Here is a 22,636-nt window from a genome sequence, read left to right as displayed (position 1 = left end):
AGAAGTGCAATTTGGTGTCACTATTTCATCCACATCGGCCAGTAGGGAGGTTAAATCTGCTGCAGATTCAAGAGAAAAAAAAAAACTTTCAGTTAATATTTGCTGATTGTATATTTGCCAGTTTGACCATAATATCACAAGCTTGCAAGAACAAGGAACACACTTGATTTCCTTGTGCACACCTTACTTCTCAACTATCTGTCTTAAAGTGAAAATATGATTCTGAAAATCTCTATTTGAGCTGAATCCAGCTTGTTCTTCTCCAAGCTTCCCTTCCACAATTTTTCTTAACCTTTTCTCAAGTATACTTGCATAAATCTTACTAGGAACACACAGCTGAGAAATTCTCATATTCAGTTTTATTTCCCTTTTTACAGATGGTACTATGTGAGAGCTCTACTCCAATCATCTGGAATTCAACTCTCTGACCAGTCCTTCTGAAATGATGCAGTGTAACCATAAAACCTTTATAGCTCCATGTTTGAACATTTCTGGTCGAATATCACCTATTCCAGCTGACTTTCCACATTTCAAGTTACAACTTCTACCTGAAGTGTTGATATGTACTCCCGATTGTATTCCTCTTGAATGTTGTCTATTCCTTTGTTACTGCTTGTTTCGTTTAGCATTCTTTCAAAGTAATTACTCTAGACAAAATATCTTTATTTCAGTTTTTCATCTTCACCTATATCATTTCTGATTCCTTTTAAAGTACTGTATCCTCCATTTCTAAATGGACGTTTTTTCACCTCCAGAATATTTTGTCACCTTCCTGATATTCGTTTTCTATTTTCTTATGAAAGTCTTCCAATACTTTTGTTTGGCTAGTTTTACAGAGCACTTCTCACATTCTTGCTTTTTTTCTCTGTATTCTATCAGAGTATTAAAAAAAGAAAGAAAGTCACAAACTTTCTTTCTTTTTTTATATATAATAACTTACTTTCCAGGAACATTCAAATGTGCATTCCTTTTTTCCTTCACTGCCTCTAACTACCTGAGTACACATATAGTTCTGATATTTCAATCCTTTATTACAACCTCACCACATGGTTCTCTAGCTGAATCAATCAATATTTTCTTCAGGGTCTACCAATGAATCTTCAAGGTTTGGTTCTCTTTGCATCTCTGGACTCTCTCTCTCTCTCCAAAGTTTTCATATTACACCAAGAACCAGGTGACCAAATTTGAGCACAATAATCCAAAAGTGGTCTGACCAGTGCTTTATACAGGCACAAGCACTTCCTTATCCCTACATGTTAGAGTACTTCTTATCATAGCACTACAATGGGCAGCCATTGCAACACTTGCAATATGTCCCCTAAACTTATGGTTGACAATTTAGAGAAGTCTACACTTCTCTAAACTGTCAACCATCACTCACAAATCATGAATCCAATCAACTTGTTGCAGTATGGCACCGTCAATATAGTACACAGCGTTATATTTCTGCACTTCAAAATGTGACACCTTGCACTAATTAATATTAAAGCTACACCCTCAAGTCAAAAGTCTATTCAAATCTTTCTGAAGGAAATTAACATCACCAGTGCTACTTATAATTCTTCCTAACTTTGCATCATCAGCATACAACTGAAGATCCCCAGTCCACAAGATATATCATTTACAAACAAGTTGAACAGTAGGGCCCCAAGAACAGAACCCTGGAGCATGCCACTGGTTACCCTTCCTTTTTGAGAGACTACTCCATCATACACAACTTTCTGGTATCGTTCAGAGAGCCAATCTCTGATCCATCTAACCAATATACTATCTATTCCCATCTTGTACACTAATTTATCATTTGGCAAGCTATCGAACACTTTTGCAAAGTCCAGGAATATCACTGTATATGATTTTCCCTTATCTAATACTCTTGTTACCCTATCATAAAATGCAAATGAATTGCTAAAACAGGACCTGCCCTTTACAAATCCATGCTGACCGTAATAAAGAATGCCATGTTCATCAATCCAATCCTGTATTCTATTCCTAACCAAACTCTCCAAGAATTGATCACAACTGCAGCTATACAGACTAGTTTATAATTGAAACTTCTATCCTAGAACCATGCATGTACTATTTTGCTTTCTTTCCAATCCTAAGGAACCCTACCCACTGCTAAACTTTCATTAAACAACTATCAAGGGCATAGCTAACTATTGCATACATTCCTTATGAATAAGTGGTGATATGTCATCTGTTCCCACAGCCTTATTAATATCTAACCCAATCAACACCTGATATACCTCAGATTCTTTCATTTCCAATTCTCCTAATACTTGCCTCCCTTCTATATATTCTACCGCATCATTTACATCAATATAATATACACTGATAAAGCTATTGTTTAATAATTCCACCATATCCTTTGCAACTGTTACTCTGCTGCCATGACTATCCACTAGGTCATCCTGCCATAATTATTCTTTCTCTTGCTTGCCATATAGCAGAAAAATTCCCTTGAGTTAACTTTGGCCTGACCAGCCAATCTCCTCTAATACTGCACCTTTTCTTTCTTTACCATGCTTGTCACCTTCCTAGCCTGCACTTTATACCCTTCATGGATCCGATCACCACCAACTGTCTTGTACCTCCTCCATAGCATTTTCTTTTCCAACACAGCTTACTTGATTTCACTGTTCATCCATTTCACTCCTATTCTATTTACTAGCTTAACCCTTGGCATGCAGTTATACGTTGCTTGTGTCACATACTATCTTGTAAATTTCCATGCACTGTCAAATCTTTTCTGCTCAGCTCTTCTACCCAATGTACTGATGCTAACTGACTACAGAGTTCCCTATAATCACCCACTTTACACTTCCACATATATCCATTTTTGGCAATAACCTTTACTTGTGTCACCACTTCCCAAACAAGTACCTCATGATCACTCTCACCAACTGGCAGCAGTGTCAACACTTCATTAACAGCTACACATCTTGTGAAGCTATCACCACCAAAACATTAAAGCCTCTAGTTGCTTCAATCACATGATACTTAAGATACTTAGCTCTTAGAAACTCCAGAAATTTGCTCCCCCCTGTTCCCATACACCATCTTCTCCTTCCACTCTATATTCCTGTAATTAAAGTCTCCAATCAGGATCACTTTCTTTTTACATGCCCAACCAATTTGCCTAAACATTTCACAATCAGTATTCTCTACATTTCCTGGCCTATAAGAGCATCCCATCACATATGCTAGCCTGTTAATTTCAACTTCACACCACACAAATTCAAAATCTGTGCATGCACCATCAACACTTTATGGACAGAATTCCTCTGTGACAATTAATAGCACTCCCTCTCCCACTTCACATTTCTATTCTTTGCAAAAATTATATACTCTTCCATTTCTATTCCTGACATCACATCCATCTCAGACAACCAAGTTTCACTTATTACAATTATCTTTGGACATACTGACTTAATGAATGCAACAAACTCAGCTCTCTTGTTTCGAATACTCATTACATTTGTGTATAAATAACAATCCCTGTGTCTTTGAGGCCATTCTACCAGCACCAACATTCTTTATTCTAGCTGCTATACCACATCTTTCTTCGGTCTGACTATTTCTGTTTCCCTGATCCTGACTCCGATTTCCATTCCTACATGTCTCATCCTCACCTTTATGCATTCCATCACCATGTGCTGCTGCAACCACATCTTCAACTTTGTATCCATCTGCCTCCTACTGTACAATCTGTTTAGTTGAGCTGTCATTCTTCATAAGTAGACCTTTACCACATTAACTTCTTGACTCTGTGCCTTCTCATAAAACAATAGCTTTTCTAAATGTCCAACACCAAACCCATTCAAATGCAATCCATCAATTTTAAAACCATTCCAACTTTCCCTGAAAGTCACTCCATAGATTTACAAATTGCCTCACAACTCTGCCATCTGATTATTCCTTATTTCTGCTCTCCTTCTCAATTCACTATTGCCATATCTAGACAACATGCTAATGACTTTTCCAACAACACCATTATGCTTTACTTACCATACAATTTCCTGAAGTCTCTATCGGCATTCTTTTTTTCCTCAATTAAGTAATTTGTGCCCACAACTACCATTAATTTTGATGCCCGGTCTTTCCTTTTCTGCAACACATCAGTTATTTCTTTCATTGTTTCACCAGGAAAGCATGTTTTGTGCACTTTATTAGTCACAACACAATCCTCCTCATTCTTATCAGCCAATCTCTTCTTTAGATATTTAATATTCTCTTCCAGATGTTGCATTTTGTTTTTCATTTTCACTAACTCTTACCAAAGCTCTTCAACTACAGTCCCAACTCTTACTCCCATTTCTAATCACTCTAATCTATCAAGACACTTTTCACATACATTAATGGTTTCCTTCTTTTCGTTTACCCAAGCAGTCCACAAATCTTTCACATTTTTTTGTGCATGCATATAGCAATTTTCACAAAGCATCTGCTGGGAAAAATTCCAAGGTACAACTCGATCTTCCTACCAAAGTTGTCCATGCTGCCAACATGTGTTTCTTTATGGACACCATTTTCAGAAACAGAAAGATTAAACCAGTAGCAAAACACAATATAAACCATAAAAAATTCCAACAACAGTACTACTGAAGGATACTTGTATCCAAACTGAAAAAAAATGCAGCACAATTTGCAGTAAAAAAACCACACTATACACTAATTAAAAACACTTTTTTTTTTTTATCAACAAGGGCAAACTTTTTCTTTGTGTCACCTGCCTTTTCTAACCTTAAATTCTTCCACTTCTTCCTCAGAAGAATCTTCTGTGTGTGGGGGGGGAGGGGGGGGATAGGCACAAATAAGTCCCATTGTCCATTTCTTTATTTTGATATTTTCCCAAATCGCTCTACTTAAATATTACTTGCCATTCTATAGTGTTGAATACCATAACTACTTCTTTTCTCTGATTATTGTTGCCAGATTTTAACATTTTGTATTTGTTGCTTGGAAATATCTCACTGTCTTCATTGTTTCATTAACATCTATTATGCTAATCTGGTACTTATCCAATTCTTTTACTAGTTCTATTTCTTTTCCATTGATGCTTCTTATACTGATAGTGCCAATCTTGAACTCTGATGATGTCAAAGTAAGATTTATTTGAATAGCTGACTTTTTCACTGTTTGCCCTGGTTTCCTGATGAAAAAACAATGGTCTAATTAAGTTTACCAAATGATACTCAAGATGGCATAAAAGTCTATCATGTTGTACCTTCATGCTATTTTGGCTTAAGCAAATAAGAATACAATTTGGTTAGCTAAATCCAAAATTGGCAGCCCATCCTCATTCAGTCAGTATCCAGGTAGATATCTATTAACAGGCATGCAACCCAAGCAGGTGAGGATTGACATTAGATCAGAAGTTTGCACACATTCCTTAAAAGGCTACATGGAGGTCTTCTCCCAGTTATCCAACTTTGATCCTTAAGCACCTCAGTATTGCTTATTCAGTAGTTATACCACACCTCTAGTTTGAAGTTCTGCATTTCTTAAAAGAACTCTGCTAAAAGGTGTGTGTGGGGGAGAGTGCAACACAGAGTATTACATTATTTATTAAATCCACTGAAGTTTGACTGCAACAAATTAATAGAGGTATGGTTTGGGTAGAAGCTTTAATCTATCTTCATTCTTTCTGAAGAAAGATTGTATCATTATAATAAAGTTACTTCAAAAATTAACTGCACTTATCCAATAGTAACATTTGTCTGTCTACTGAATTTTTACATCCTATGATTTCTTTAATGACAATGTTTCAAATGGCAACCACTGCCAGTTTGTTTTGAGAGAGAAAATTGTTCACAGAGTAATTTTTTTGTATTTGCATATGTTTTGTCTGTGCAAATACACAGAACTGTTTAAAACACTATATAAAATTTTACAAAGAAAAACTTGATGGGCTATATATATGTTATAACATCAGATATCGTGCCAATAGGAACTTCACTTGGTTATTGTTCACAGAGTAATTTTTTTGTATTTACATATGTTTTGTCTGTGCAAATACACAGAACTGTTTAAAACACTATATAAAATTTTACAAAGAAAAACTTGATGGGCTATATATATGTTATAACATCAGATATCATGCCAATAGGAACTTCATTTGGTTATATAAGGAACCCTAACAGTTTACATCAGCAGGAACGTATAACCAGGTATCACCATCAACATTATGGAGAAAAAATAAATAAAATCAAGAAACACCAAAAATACTATGGTGACAAAACTGGCATTACTGAGACTAATAACTATATTAAGGGCTTAAATATAAAGAGCTAATAAGCTTCATTTCGGCGATATAAACAATATTATAAATTAAGGGGATATAAAATCCACATTGTTTTAAAACCGAATAAGAAACTCAAAGATTGGAATCAGAGAGTTTCTTGCCAAATATAGTAAACTATAAAGTATCGGCGATCACTAGCGTGAGCTAATGCAAGTGACCCTAGTACGTAGTAAATATCGGACAACTCGTTGCAAAGGTGGTGAAAGTTCAGATCGCTATTCTTAGGCATTTTCCATAATGTAAAAACATATTTCCTAGGAAATGTATGCTGTTATTACATTATGGAGGGAGGTCACTACCCAGACCGGTTTCAGCCTTTTTTGAGGTTTCATCAGTGAGTAGCTAGACCATAATACCAAAGTGTATAGCGAAAAGAACTTATATACTCTGCTATAGGAGTTTCCGAAGAAGGTGCAACCATTAAGTTACTTAAATATAAAGAGCTAATAAGCTTCATTTCGGCAATATAAACAATATTATAAATTAAGGGGATATAAAATCCACATTGTTTTAAAACCGAATAAGAAACTCAAAGATTGGAATCAGAGAGTTTCATGCCGAATATAGTAAACTATAAAGTATCGGCAATCACTAGCGTGAGCTAATGCAAGTGACCCTAGTACGTAGTACAATATCAGACAACTCGTTGCAAAGGTGGGGAAACCGGCCTGGGTAGTGACCTCCCTCCATAATGTAATAACAGCATACATTTCCTAGGAAATGTGTTTTTACATTATGGAAAATACCTAAGAATAGCGATCTGAACTTTCCCCACCTCTGCAACGAGTTGTCCGATATTGTACTACGTACTAGCGTCACTTGCATTAGCTCACGCTAGTGATCGCTGATACTTTATAGTTTACTATATTCGGCATGAAACTCTCTGATTCCAATCTTTGAGTTTCTTATTCGGTTTTAAAACAATGTGGATTTTATATCCCCTTAATTTATAATATTGTTTATATTGCCGAAATGAAGCTTATTAGCTCTTTATATTTAAGTAACTTAATGGTTGCACCTTCTTCGGAAACTCCTATAGCAGAGTATATAAGTTCTTTTCGCTATACACTTTAGTATTACTAGCTACTCACTGATGAAGCCTCAAAAAAGGCTGAAGCCGGGCTAGGTAGTGACCTCCCTCCATAATGTAATAACAGCATACATTTCCTAGGAAATGTGTTTTTACATTATGGAAAATACCTAAGAATAGCGATCTGAAATTTCCCCACCTTTGCAACGTGTTGTCCGATATTGTACTACGTACTAGGGTCACTTGCATTAGCTCACGCTAGTGATCGCTGATACTTTATAGTTTACCATATTCGGCATGAAACTCTCTGATTCCAATCTTTGAGTTTCTTATTTGGTTTTAAAACAATGTGGATTTTATATCCCCTTAATTTATAATATTAAGTGCTATTTCCTAACAGAATTCAGCAACCACTTTTGCAAATTTACTTCTGTCTTGAGTGGCTCTCATCAAGAGTTCTGTGTTCAGTTTAGTCCAGTTTTTTATATTGTCTAGCCATGATATTTTTTCTTCTTCTTCTTTCAGGTATTACCTGGAGAAGGTTATATTATGGTTTCTCATTAGATATCCATCAATTTTTATTTATTCTTCTCAGTGCCTCTTCATTGTTCACCTTTTCTGTTCATGGGATCTTGAGCATCCTTCTAAATATCCACATTTCAAAGGCTTCCAGTTTTTTTTTTTTTTACTGTATTTGCCTTTAACATTATGTTTCAACTCCATGTAGTAAAGTTGATCATAAGTAGCACTTCATCATTTGTACTTGAATTTCAATGTTAATAACTGTCAACACAATAATTCACATAACTGTTCAGGAATGAAAATATATAAAGCTACTTAAAAACTTACCAAAATATACTTGGAAGAGTAATATATATAACATATATAGTGCTGATAACACAAGGAAAACCTTCAGTAGGGCTGAAAGAAAACATGAATTATTAATAAACAATCTGAACAGTAAATAGTATGAGAAATGACATTTATGAAAATATTATGCTGATCATTAATGTAAATTATGATTAACTTGAATTGCAATTATGATGCAATACTCAGTACAGGGAAAAGGGAGATTCTGTTCAGTCTTTCCCTTCCTACATTGTTAATATAGGAAGGAGAAGACTTCAATTTGCATTAAAGTGAGAGAGAATGGCCTTCTATGGTGGGAAGCCATTTTTTTCTCTATCTCTTCTTCTTCTTGCTGAGGATTAGGCATTTGTCTGTTCCAGGCAAATACTGGTATTTCCATCCTGCAACAGGTCTTTCCCCCCCCCTCTTTCTTTCTCTCTCTCCCCTTTAGTCTATATTTATCCACTTATTCTGGTAGTTAGTATTTTTCCATTCTACATAAATGCTCTTTCCATTAAGATCTTTCTATATTCCTTGATATTTTCATTTAAGTTTTAAATACACAGCTCTCTTCTAATGCATTTATTTTTTGTATGGGCTGATTTTGTGTATCATTTAATTGCTCTTAAAAATCACATTTCTGCTGTCTGTAAGTTACTTTGATCTTTCTTTTTAACAGTTCATATTTCTGAACACAACATAGTTAGTCGTCTAAGAAACTTAGATGACCAACTCTGTGCACAGTAATCAAGCTGCTGTCAAATCATAGCCTTATAAAGATGGATAATAATTTCTTTATCTTTACTTTTCAATTTATTTTTCAACATCCAAGTAATCCTTTGAGCCATTTCACCAACTTTTGCAATATGCCTTCTGAACTTCATTCTCTATACACCATTATCCTCAAGTCCCCAGGCCTCATCAATTTCCTGCAATACAGTACCAATGTATACAACCTTTTCAACCCAAAGTGCATAACCTTACATTTTGCAACATTAAATTGACAATCAATATCCTTTGCCCACAATGCCAATTTATTTAAATCATACTGCAGGATATCTACATCACCTTTATCAACTATTGGTCTCTCCAATATTTCAACATCAGCAAACAACTGAATATTCTCTCGTTTTGAGAGAATATACCCTCATTTTCCTACATCTCACTTCAATGTATACTACTCTCTGATGTTTGTGGATCTGTAAGCCATCTCCCTATCCATACTGCTAGCTTCATATCCATTCCCATCCTCTGCAGTTTTTCTAATAGTTTTCCATGTAGTATTCTGTCAAATGCCTTGGCAAAGTCAAGCAGTATCATGGTATAGCAATTACCTTTATCCAATTCTGCTGTCACTTCATTATAAAATGTGAATAACTTACTAAGACAGCACCTACCCTTTACAAAGCCATGCTGCTACTATAGAGTATTTCATCCCTATCCACCCACTGTTGTATTTTATCTTTCACCAACTTTTCCAATACTTTAACAACCACTCCTGATATATTAATTGGTCTGTAGTTTGCTACCTCTGTCTTGGAGCCACCTTTATGCAATGGAGCTATCTTACCCTCTTTCCACTCCCTTGCAACCATGCCAGAGCTGAGACTTAGATTGAACAACTTCATCATGGGCAATGCCAATTCTCTTCCACATTCATGTAGTAAACGAGCTGATATGCCATCCAGTCTTACTGCTGTGTTCACATTCATATTTTTTAATATGCTGAACACCTCTGGTTCATTTACCACAATTCTGATATGCATCTCTGTCACATCAGTAACTGTAAAATCTCCACCTGGATGATACACCATTGCAAAATGATCACTCAGCAACTCTATTTCTTTTGCCTCTGTAACCTTCCTGCCATGAGCATTGTTTATAGTCATCTTACCATAGTCATTTTTCCACTTACTTGCTACATAAAAAAAAAAAAAAAAAAAAAAGCTAATTTTCTCACATAATCTGATTTGGCCTTTCTTGCTAAAATGGTGGCCCTTCTTGTTTGCACTTTGTACTGATCATGAGTATGTCGATAACCTTTTTCTTTATATTCCCTCCACAGTGCTTTCTTTTTTTTGCAGCTCTTGCTTTATATCTCTACTCATCCACTTAATTCCCACTTGGTTTATGCTACTGAACTTGGGTATGCAATCTGATACCGCTTCTCTCAAACAATCTCTGACCACTTCCCATTACTGACATTCTTTCCTTGCAGCTTCTCAAGCCATGGCACTGCTTAAAGATATCTCCTGAGTCAGTCATAAATATCAGTTTTATAATTCAACATAAACCCTTTCTTGACAGAGAATTCCACATTTTTAGCAACTTCACAGAACAAGAAGACTGCATGGTCACCTCTCTCTCTCTCTAACCTTGGTTATAGATATAGCTTCTGATGCTATTATCAAATTCAACACTCTCAAACCCCTTGTCTCCATAACATGTTTCATGTAATTATCCCTTAGCTACTGCATAAATTACACTTCCATCTTCTAATACCTCCATTTCCTATCTCCAATCTATGTCATCATAGTTAGTTTCCCATAATAATAATTGTTTAGTCTGCATTCATTGTGCCAATCTGCACCATCTACATCTTCCTGTGGGCCTTTGGTCTATGTCTATAGCAGCACCCAACAATATATTTTATCCTCTTGGCTTCTATCTCACACCAGACAGCCTCAAATGAACCATTTCTCCCAGACCTAAAATCCTCTTTAACTTCCAATTTTGTTGGTTGTAATTCTTCAGTTATTAAGCAATACCCAATCTCCTGTCCTATTCCCTCTATCCTCCTTGAAAATACAATATCCTTTACTTTCTATCCCTGTAACTATATCATTTTCTCTCAACCAGGTCTAACCGATGCCTATAATTTTTGGTGAAGGTGAGCTGACTAATGCCAAAAAAGTCCTCTCTTTTATTCCTGATACTTCTTGCATTCTTGTACATGCATGACGAAGGGAATTCTTATGTGAGTTTTTTCAATTGAAGGTGAGTTAGCCGATCTCATATGGAGGTAGCAGGGTTCTCCCCCCTCCCGGAAACTTGGTTTTTCATCCCATATAGAGACAAATCGGCATTCAGGATGAACGCAATTTACAGACAAAAAAAAATGTTGTTGGTGATGATAGACAGTAGATGCTGTTGATGGTATTAGTGTCATAATAGGAGAATTAAGTAGCATTGGAGAGGGTAACATGTATTTAGTGAAGTAGAGTGCCCTCCCACAATGAGTCCTTGGACTGGAGGTGTCACATAAAAACAACAATAATTATTTCAACATGCCCTTGTATACCTACAATTACCCTTGCGTAATGTCATTACCAATCCATTTGAACTGGAAACTGTGAAATCGCATTCAGCATTGCATAATAATTTCTGTAGAAGTCTCTAGAAGTTTCAAAATCTATAAGAAAGAATGTAGATGACCTAGAACATAAAAGGAAAGAAAAAGGGCTCTCATTGCATGCCATCTCTGAATATCATGATATGGATTGGCCATCTACTTCATGCCATACGTGAAAGAGAACCTTTCTCACTAGAGTGTTTAAGGCATTTTCTGAAGTAATTTGTTCACACAGTACCTTGAACAGAAACCAGTCTTATACTTCATGGCATCAAGAAATTTTACTCATTTGTGTAACACACAAGACCTCTGTTATGTCAATAACAACCTACAGACTTTATGTAATATCACACAAATTGTGCATATGTATCTCATGACATGCATGACTAGCTAAAATGCTGTCATTTTTAAAAAACTGCTTTCATTTTTAAAAAAATCAATGGTTGCCAAAATGTTCAGATCTTTTTAGTATGTTTTCTACTGTTTTTTTTCCTATGTATTTTTGTTTTCTATATTTTTTCCTCAAGATGCAGTCAAAGTTTGTCTAATTTTTAATAAATTTATAAGTCTTGTCCCACATTATATAACTTTGTAACTCTAGTCCTCTTAGTTATCACATCAAGTGTGAAATTAGGTTTGTTTTCATGTTGTAAAGATGCCAATCAAGTAAGAAAGATTGAAGAGATGACATAGGTTAGGGGTTAATCCCAGTGCACAAATTTTTAGTATTATGTAGTCTATCATGCTAAAATAAGTGGGCCTAGATGTCTTCTTAGTGTCCGAGTTATTCAAGATACTTCCAATTTTTTTCTGGTGGAAAACAAAAGGTGGCATGGAGTGAATAGTTGTTGGCAGAGTTGAGGTGCATTGCCAAGGTCATCAAACACAGGAAATCGAAGACAAAAATACTACCAGTAGGCCAACCTTGTCTTTGGGGGGATGATGTTACAATAGTACCATCTGAATGCAAGTAGCGGTAACATGAATAAACAGAAACTGTGTAAAAATCTCTCATGATTTGTGACTTCATAACTTACCATGTTCATTTTTACGTGTTTTTTTTTTTTTTTTTTTTGTTTAGGAGAACGTACTTAGAATGATGTTAATTTTCTGACTGAAATAATCTTTTCTGAAATAATATTGTATTGAACCTTTGTTAAAATAATGTGGTGCATGATGTCATCAGGTGGGCTGTTAAACCAGTAAGTCTAATGCTAAGATTAGTAAAGAATTCTGAGAATTGCCATAGATGAAAATTTCCAAAGACGTGCCAATAATGACATTATTATTGGCGAATCGATAAGTGACCATTTTCATGAGATGCACGCATGCGCACAACGGAGGTCCGGGCAATAATGGGAAAAAATTTTGTTTCAGAATTTTTTTAGCCTTCTCTTACCTGAGTTCCTGTCACACCAAGTTCGCTGTCGGAAGTTGAAAGAGAAGCATCGTTTGTCTTAGGGTTTTCTATCTTTTCTCTTACCTGAGCCCACCATCACGCAAGATTCACTGTCGGGAATTGAAAGAGAAGTGTCGTTTGTCTTAGGATTTTGTGTGTCGACCATCTTGAAAGGAAGGAGCTGTATGTCACCACCATGTTAAGGATCCTGTGAGGCAGGACATAGTCTATAACCCAGACAAGGAAGAATTTTAGTGGGAAAAATAGGAATGAGTCAGCAAGCAGAAAGAAAGACAAGAATACGACTTATGTATGAACAAAAGGTTAATGTGAAAGACTTGCTGAACAAGAATTGTAAGTAGTTGTAACACTGAACAAAAATGTATGTCAAGTATCTATGTTTATGAGATATTGTATATTAAGGTTAAATTAGGCTTAACTAAGGTATGCCTTATATTCAAGTAATGCTATGCTAGATTGTGAATTAGCTTAGAACTAAGGTTAGATTATAAGGAACTGAGACTAGCAAGAGTATTGTAATGACATTGTGTATACATGTGAATCATTCTTAAATAATTCCTTTTGACTTAAATGGTTTGTGAACAACACATTGGACTGATTCTGTCAATGCACTATCCTAAAAAACTTGCATAAGATAGAAGTTATATGATTTATATTTAAGCCACGATTTTTTATGGACTGTCCCTTGGAACATTTGTTGGAGAACAAGGCTTGGACCATGATCAGGAATTAGGGATGGAGTGAAGGATGAAAGCAGTCATTCCAGTTATAATTATTTTTGTTATTCAGTCTGAACAGGTGTTTAGGTAATGAGAACTGAAGGAGAGTAATTAGACCATGGAAAGGAAAATAAGAAGTTATGATGGTCATCATCTCATTTGGTACCCTGATAACGCCAGAGGACACAAAGATAGAGTAAGCGTAGGTTGTTCTGAAGCGAAGGAAACTCTGATAGGTTGTGATCAGAATTATCAAGAGGAGAACTGACATCCATAATGTATTTGGAAGGAGAGCTTGTTAGGAAGAGGTCAAGGATGTTGGCACGATAGTGAGAGTTGTATGGTATTCTATCAAGAAGATCTGTATTATGTCACTGCTAATGGCATTGCTGTCTGCTTGATCAATGGAATTAGAGAAGGAAAGCCAATTTGAATTGTGGATACTGAAATCCTCAGGGAAGATGATCTCAATGTAAGGAGTATTTTGACTGCAGAAAGTCGAGCTTTAGGGATAAATGCTCAAGGAGAACAGAGTGGTTATCAGAATTTGGGGAGCGATAGAGAAAGCAAATAAATGAAACAGTTTGGCAGAGAAATTGTGAACTAAAGCAAATCAAACTGGGAACAAAGGGTTTTGCATTCTCTGATGAGAAAAAATTAGTCTTGATGCCCATACTGACCAGTCTTACTCAATTTCTAGGAATTATTATTACTATTATTGTACTGGCATCTCCAAGGAGTCTGAAGACTCACTGCAGGAGACAAACTATTTATCAAAGAATTCATCATACCTCTCCTTGAACCCATTAATAGACAAATCGCTCGCAACTGACTCTGAAAACACATTTCATTCATTCACTGCTCTCCAAGCAAAAAATATACTTCTCACACCCCTATTAACCACACTTTTATTTAACTTCCAGAGATGTCCTCTTGTTTTGCCCCACTAGCCAAGTGCTAAAACATTTCCCTTGCATCAATTTTATAAAACTCCTAACTTAAATGTTTCTGTTATATTCCCTCTTGTTTGCCTATCAACCAACTTCTGCAATCCACACCTCCTCAATCTATTCTCATAGGGAGTATTCCACAGACCACTCACCATCTTGGTCACTCACTTCTGGATCCTTCTCCACCGCCAAAAAACCTAGATGACCAGACCTGAGCACAGTAATCCAGATATGGTTGTATCAAGTCTTTATAAAGAGGAATGATAACTCCTCTGTGTTTATTAGTAGGTTGTTCAATAATCAAATAATCCTGTGAGCTACCCCAGCTACTTTAACAATATGTCCTCTAAATTTCAATCCTCTATCTACTACTATCCCCAATCCCTGGCTTCATCAATTTCCAGGAGTACAGTTCCCTTAATGTGGTACACAGCTTGTAATCGATTTATCCCAAAATACATAACTTTACATTTCTCCACATTAAAAAGATAACCATTATCTTTTTGCCCATAGTGACAACTGCATAAAATCATCCTGTAAGTCCATATCACCTTGCATTAACTTACTCTGCCCAGTTTTGCATCATCAGCAAACAACTGATTATTTCTTATATCATTTATGTACAAATTAAACAGTAGTGGTCCTAGCACAGAAGCTTCCAGCACACCACTAGTAACTTACTTTCTCCTGAATTCTGCTCCTCCACAACACCACTTTTGATATCTGTCCATCAGCCATCCTTGTAATCCACATAACCAGTGTCATATTCATCCCCATTTATTCTAATTTGCATAAGAGTGCATTCTCATTAGCAAGTCTCACTAATGCCTATAACTTTTGGTGAGGTTGCACTAACCAATACCAAAAACTCCTCTCTCTTCTTCCTGATACTTCTGGCATTAGTCTATAGAAACTGTATCATTCCTTTAGGCCCTCAACCACCTTTACTTCCTGAATTGTCTACCCTATTCAATATTTTTGCTTGACAGACTAGATTCTGCATTTGCACCACACTCACTTGCCTCATGAGTGCTTTCACACACACTCTCCACCCTTATTGCTTAAGTTTTACTGGCTTCAGCACGCTCAGTGAACAAAGTTCTTTCTAGACACCTAATACCAAAAACATTTAGGTGCAGCGATCAGCATTATACAAATCCTTCTTTCCATCAAACTCAGATCACAGGTACACAAATCCTACATAATTCCTTCAGTAACTCTAGTCCTCTTAGTTACCTGTGTGTTGATTCATTTGTAATCAATGCCCTCCTCCTCCTCAATTCTCCTCTATCATAGTATGGTAGGAGGCTTACAATCTTCAGCTTCTCACTCTTGTTTTTCAGTTAACCTAACAACTCCTTCAAGTCCTCCTTCAAAGAATACTTCCTGCATCTCCGGTCATTAGTGTCAACCAAATACGTTATTTTTTATAACTGATTTTGAATGGTTTTACAACACCAAATGAACTAAATTAAAAAATAAGATTTCAAACCAGCATCTTCAGAGTACACAGAAAACAGATCTAAAGTCCTAATTTGGCACCCTCTAATGTTGCAAAAAAAAAAGTATTACAGCTATATAGGAGTTGACCTAAAGACAAATCTCCAAAATTTTGTGGAAATTAATACAACCACACTTGTTCAGATTAAGAGAATGCTTTCTAGCCATGGCTAACTCTAAAAATAATCTTTCTGACCTGTAATGACTTCTGTATAGCACATTGGTTTTCATCCATCTAATTCTGTGCAAAGGGGATCCCCCTTAACATCTAATCCAATCCAATCTAAGGGATATACCCCCCCTTCACACAGGATTCAATGTAATTAAGACCAGATTAGATGTCAAGGGATATCCCCTTTACACAAGATTAGATGGAAGAAACCAATGCTATAACAGAAGTTGTTATAGGTCAGAAAGATTATTTGCCACCTTGTAGTGACATCCCTTGCTCTACATCCTCTAGCCCAGTGTTGAAACAGTTCCTTTGCATCAATCCTATACTCAAGTTCTGGAGAAAAAAAAAACGGGGGGGGGGGATACTGGAGGCTTGAGAGGTAAGGCTATATTTGAAGGAAAACTGTTTGATAACTTAATAATAATAATGCAACTTTTCATGTGGTACTATCACATAGTATCATGTTGTTGATATGTACCCTTGAGGGTACATATCAAGATACATATCATGTCAAGTTTTACATAATCATGTTCTTGATATGTACCCTTGAGGGTACATATCAAGAACATGATTATGTAAAACTTGACATGATTCAAATTTCTTTTAAAGGAAAGTGGTCGTATACATTGTTATGTATGTACATATATAATATGATCAAATGAGCATAGTAATTCTTGAATATGCACAGGTTCTAAAATTGATAAATGGATTAATTAAGAATGTTAAATAACATGAATAAGAAACCCAAAAATTGTATACTGTTGGATCGTCCTTCCTGTCTTTTGATCCACCATCTTGTTTTAACATTGTTCTTATTAAAGTTAATTAATTGTATGTTGATTACTAATTCAAATATAGGGAAATTTCTATTATACTGCACCACCCTATATTCAGATTAGTCTCTGCAAAATAGTGTAATCAAATATTAATTAACTTTAGCAGTCTAATGTTTATATATAGGCCGAATTTTACATTAACATTTGAGGTTCCCGCTAGGTCCGATAATTTTATGAACGGTACAGTGGAAAAGAATCAGGCTAACAAGAAATTGAAATCAATAAAACAAAACATTTAATGCAAGGTTATATAATATATACATAAGCATACTTTGGATACAAGATAATGCAAAATTAACTCAATTCAACTACACATAACATTCACTTAACTTTTGGTATTAAACACTGAGCTTCAAAATCTAATTTCTCCCAAAATAGGCAAAGATAGTTCTAAAGTTCTTTACCACTGAAATTCACAGCAAATATTTTAACAATAGTATTCTTTATCTATCCCTTAGTCAGAAATCGCATAGCTCAGTCAAGAGATAGCTATCACTTTAAGGGGGGGAAGACTATTAATCTTCTAGCTTTGGCTAATTTCAGCATAAACACCACAGTTAATGTTAGGATTTAACAGAAGGAGGTAACTCTTTTAACTTCACTCTAAAATGCTATAAAGTACAACTGATCTTACCGGAATAAATCTTTGCACATATTATTCACTGAGGCACACTTAAAACTTTAGTTAATTATCACACTGGAGCTACACATTTCAAAAGTAATCTTCTTTAAATTAACTTAATCTTTAATTTCAGCACATCACATAGAAAATTGCACTAGAAAATCTACTTATTCCCCATATACTACTTTACAATAGAATCAGCTTTCTACTAATCTTCCTTGAAAGCTCTGGAATACAACATTAACTTCAGAATTCCATATCAATATTCTGAGTTGTCAATTTACATTTCGATCCTTTGTAATCTGATCACAGCACTTAATTCTTTGTACTACAGCCTCTTATTTAACTCCGTGCCACCAATAAATTATTTTCTCATCTCTATTGTACTGTTCTCGGTGCCGTTACTGTGCTGAGTGCTCCAATTGTACTCGGTCACTAGTTCCCTAGTTCTAGTGCTAACTCTGCAGACCAACTCTGACCCACTGCTCGTTTTCTCTTGCTTTCCGTTTTTATATTTTCACTCCATTTTTCCCACCAAAACTTGTTCTCACCGTCTAGCTTATATCAATTCCATCTCACATTCCATAATTCACGCGCTATACGCTCGCACTTTCTACTTTTAACACCATCTCCATGACAACAATTACAGCAGTACATAAGCATAAGCATTACATAACATTATACCTTTACATACAGAAATAAAATAAAAGGATATTTTTCAATTCAAATAATATATAAATATGATGAACACAAATTCTTCTACTATCAATATAGGAATAAATAAAACAATCTGAACGTTGTTTTTATATAGAGTCCTTTCCAATATTAATACATATCCTAGATTAAATAATTAAATAAAAAAACTCAAAGGTAATTATATGAATAATAGTTTATAATAAGAGATTTACATTAAATAATATCTACAAATGTAGCCTTTGATATGGTGGATTATGTTGGATTCTGAAGAAAGTATTAATAATTTTAATTTCTCTTCATTCAGAATCCAACAATATCTTCATTATAAATCAATAAATTGCATAACAAATTCTATTAAGAAAACTGCATATATCAAGACAGAATATTTTTGGAAACCTACCTCCCCATTTTCTTGGAATATAAGACTTCATGAAAGATACTTCTATCATGAAAGTGTTCTGCAACTACCTCTAAAAGAAAGACTATGTGAGACCAAAGTAATGTGAAGAATTGCATTGTTTATTCTTTATAGAAAACAGCAATATTAAAAACAGTAACAAACACCAACTATTATGAAGAACTTTATCCAATATTTCTTAAAAAAAAAAAAAAGTGCAAGAACAGTGCAGTGGGAAGAAGTGATAACCAAAGAGTTAGTTGTGTCCAATAACACTTAATAATCGATGATCATCTGCCTCAAATTGACAGTTTCTTCATCTTCAACGCCTTAGATCTTAGGCCTATTGCAGCAATGTTCATTGCAATCTATCTTTCTACTGTTTTTTTTAGTCTTCTCATTCTTCATTTCCACTTTTCTACTTGATTAATTATTCTTTCTTTTTGCATCCTGTTAACATGATTTTGTAATTCTTTTTTACTGTTTTTCTATCAATTCATTTACTGCTTGTAACACTTCTTGTAAATTTTTTTCATTTCTGATCTTATCAAATTTTGTTTTTCCCACAATTTTCCTGAAAGTTTTCATTTTTCTACATCACATTTAACTGTTTGATCTTAACTGCTTCAAATCTTGTTTCAGATGCTTAATTTAGAACCGATCTTATTGTATGTTTATATATGCTTGTCTCAGTTGCAATATTTAGACTTTTATTTTTCAATACTGTTATGGTTAAACATACAGAAATCTTTGCCTTAACCACAAGTTCTTTTACTTCATTTTCTGTTATTCCTTCTGAATAACAGAAATCTGAATTTCTAATAATTTAAAATTCATCACTTGTTTGATTCTTTTTCTATTTATTCTAACTTAAACCTCAAACAAGAGATAAAGCAGTCAAGATCAAACAACTAAACACTGCTACAAAAAAAAACTGCAATATTCCACTCAATCATTCTCCAAGCAAAAAAATCTAGTCTGCATACTCTTACTCAACTTCCAGTGGTGACACCTAGTTCTCACTCTCATCATCATATATTAAAACGTTATTTTGTGTTGATCTTTTAGAACATTTTTAATGAACTGATAAGTTTCTATTATAACCCTTCTTTTCCACTATCAACTAAACTTTGCAACTCACACACCTTCAACCTATTTGTGGGAGCATTCCACAAATCTGTCACCAGCTTGATCACTCGTCTTTAAATCCCCCATCACCATCTTCTCATCCCCAAGAAAAACATGTAATTAAATCTGTGCACAATAGTAATGATGCAGTCAAATCATAGCCTTATAAAGAGAGATAATAATGCTCTCTATCTTTACTTGTGTGTTGGCCAACATCCAAGTAATCGTTTAAGCTAGTTTGCCTACTTTTGCAATATGTTGACTGATAAGTCTTCCTTGTAGGTATCCTGCAAGATATATATATCTACATCACATGTAGGTAATCTTGCAGGTAATGGTTGCCAGTTTAATGTTGCAAATCTCTGTTTATATTACTCTCAAGTCTCTATCTTCATCAATTTCCTACAATTCAGTACCATCAATGTGATACACAGTACATAATCTTTTCAACCCAAAGTACATAACCCTGCATTTTGCAACATTAAACTGGCAACCATTATCCTTTGCCCACAATGCCAATTTATTTAAATCATCCTGCAAGATACCTATATCACATGTATGAAGTACTGTCCTCCTGTTTTTTATCATCAGCAAGCAAATAAATATCCCCTCCCCTTACCTTAAATTATTTCCTATATCATTAATATAAAAATTAAAGAGTACTGGCTCTAGTAAAAAGCCCTTTTGACGCTCTGCTAGTCACCCTCATGCTTCATTCTCCTAGATTCCACTCCACTATATACTATTTCCTGGTGTCTGGCTGTCTGTCAATCACCCTCTCCATCCACACCACCACAGCTTCATATGTATCCCCATTTGTTCCAACTTTTGTAACAGTTTTTCCATGAGGTATTCTGTCAAATGCCTTCTCAAAGTCTAGTAGTATCATGGTATAGCCATTTCCCTTATCTAATTCTGCTGTCACTATTATAAAATGTGAGTAAATTACTAAGGCAAAACTTACTTTTCACAAAGCCATCGTGTCATATTCCTATCCACCCACTGCTGGGTTTTAGCTTTATCCAACTTTTTCAATATTTTAACCACCACTTCTGAGATATTCATTAGTCTGTAATTTGCTACTTGTCTTGAAGCTACCTTTACGTAAAAAATCTTACCCTGTTTCCACTCCCATGGAACTTGCTACAGCTGGAGATTTAGATTAAATAACTTCATTAGATGTAATGCCAATTCTCTTGCATATTTGCATAGCACACAGGCTGACATCCCATTCAGTCCCACTACTGTATTCAACTTGATATTTTTCAATGGATGATGAAAAATATTTTGGATGGATTAACAAGAGGTACTCCTGTTCATCCATCTCAATTTTCACATTAGTCTGTCACATCAGGAACTGCAAAATCTCCACCTGGATGATACACTCAGCAACTCAACTGTTTCTTCTGAAGTAAATCTGAAGATTTTTTTATGTAGCAAGTAAGAGAAAGAATGATTATGGAAGGATGACTTTAATTAATGCTGATTGCAGGAAGGTGACAGAAGCATTAATTAAAGTCATCCTTCCATAATCATTCTTCCTCTTACTTGCTACATAACAAAAAAAAAAAAAAAAAAAAAAAAAAACTCCTTCAGATTTACTTTGGCTTGATTAGCTATTTTCTCTCATAATCTGACTTGGCTTTTCATATCACCAAAGTGAGTCACCCTTCTTGCTTGTACTTAGTATTTCTCATGAGTATGCTGGTCATCTTTTTCTTTAGATTCTTTCCACAATGGTTTCTTTTTTTTGCAGCTCCTGCCTTATATCTCTACTCATCCAGTACATACTGATATTCTTTATTTGTAGCTTCTTATGCCATGGCACAGCTCGAAGCTACAGCATAAGAATACATGAGTCACTTTCCCCAACTGGAAGCAGTAATAATTATCCTATAGCACAGCTTCACCGTGTTTGTTTAAAATATTTAAAATATTTTTTTAATTTTATAGTTATAAATATTCATACTTATTGGAGCATTTTTCATGTAATATTGAAAATATTACATGAAAAATGTAATATTTTCAATTTATTGTGAAATATTTCAAAATATTGCAAAGCGCACAGCACACTAGGCTTTGTACTTTGCAACCATATGCCTGGGGGAAGGAGTGTCCGAGGTTCGATTCCCGTTGGAGACGTGAGGAGCTTAAGGATCTTCCTCAGCCATAGCCAAGTTAGCCGGTCTTGGGCGTGGACAACAGGGTTTTTTCTGCCAGTTTATCTGGGATTTTTCATCCCGCAAAGCAGGCAAACCAGCCTTGAGAAAACTCAACATTACAGGACATAGGATACACCGGGACGTGGGGCTGACCACCTCATCCTGTGAACGGTTTGAGGTGCGATGATTAACTAACCTTCGACAACGTAAAGTAAAAGAAGGTAAAAGGAAGATCAGAATATTATGTTAAAAAATGTCATTACCTTATTTTAAAATTAACGCATGTTGTAGAGGAATAGAAAATGCGGACAGTGGTTGCACAAAGAGTGGCCTCCCTCAACAAGTCCTTGAACATCGTGGAGGTATCAAATAATAATGATGCACATTTATTGAACCTCCATAACTTAGTTGATGTTGACAATGTCCTTCATTTGGAAAGACTTGGATTCATACCCTGCCTGGGGATACAAAGAACTTTTATCAAGGCTTTTCAAAC

General features: G+C 35.2%; 1 protein-coding gene across 6 annotated transcripts in view; it reads right to left on the bottom strand.

The window, feature by feature from the left end:
• The window catches only part of LOC150108403 (protein O-linked-mannose beta-1,2-N-acetylglucosaminyltransferase 1-like), a 378,713-nt gene that overhangs the window by 346,231 nt on the left and 9,846 nt on the right, over positions 1–22,636 (bottom strand). For 5 of the 6 annotated variants that reach the window (XM_090415822.1, XM_090415823.1, XM_090415821.1 and 2 more), the window contains 2 exons: positions 18,854–18,923; positions 8,184–8,255 (listed from right to left, as the gene is read on the bottom strand). In XM_090415822.1, the coding sequence (XP_090271948.1) occupies positions 8,184–8,255; positions 18,854–18,902 (121 nt within the window). In that variant the 5' untranslated portion in view covers positions 18,903–18,923. Of the gene's footprint in view, positions 1–8,183; positions 8,256–18,853; positions 18,936–22,636 lie in introns of all 6 variants that reach the window. The other variant, XM_090415824.1, reaches the window with a different exon arrangement.

This window comes from Typopeltis vanoorti, chromosome 3 (genome assembly GCF_054136105.1).
Source record: "Typopeltis vanoorti isolate ZY-2024b chromosome 3, IOZ_Tvanoo_1.0, whole genome shotgun sequence".
In the NCBI taxonomy this organism is placed as follows: Eukaryota; Metazoa; Arthropoda; class Arachnida; order Uropygi; family Thelyphonidae; genus Typopeltis; species Typopeltis vanoorti.
The sequence above is the reverse complement of the archived record's forward strand: the minus strand, read 5'-3'. Positions and strand labels throughout refer to the sequence as shown.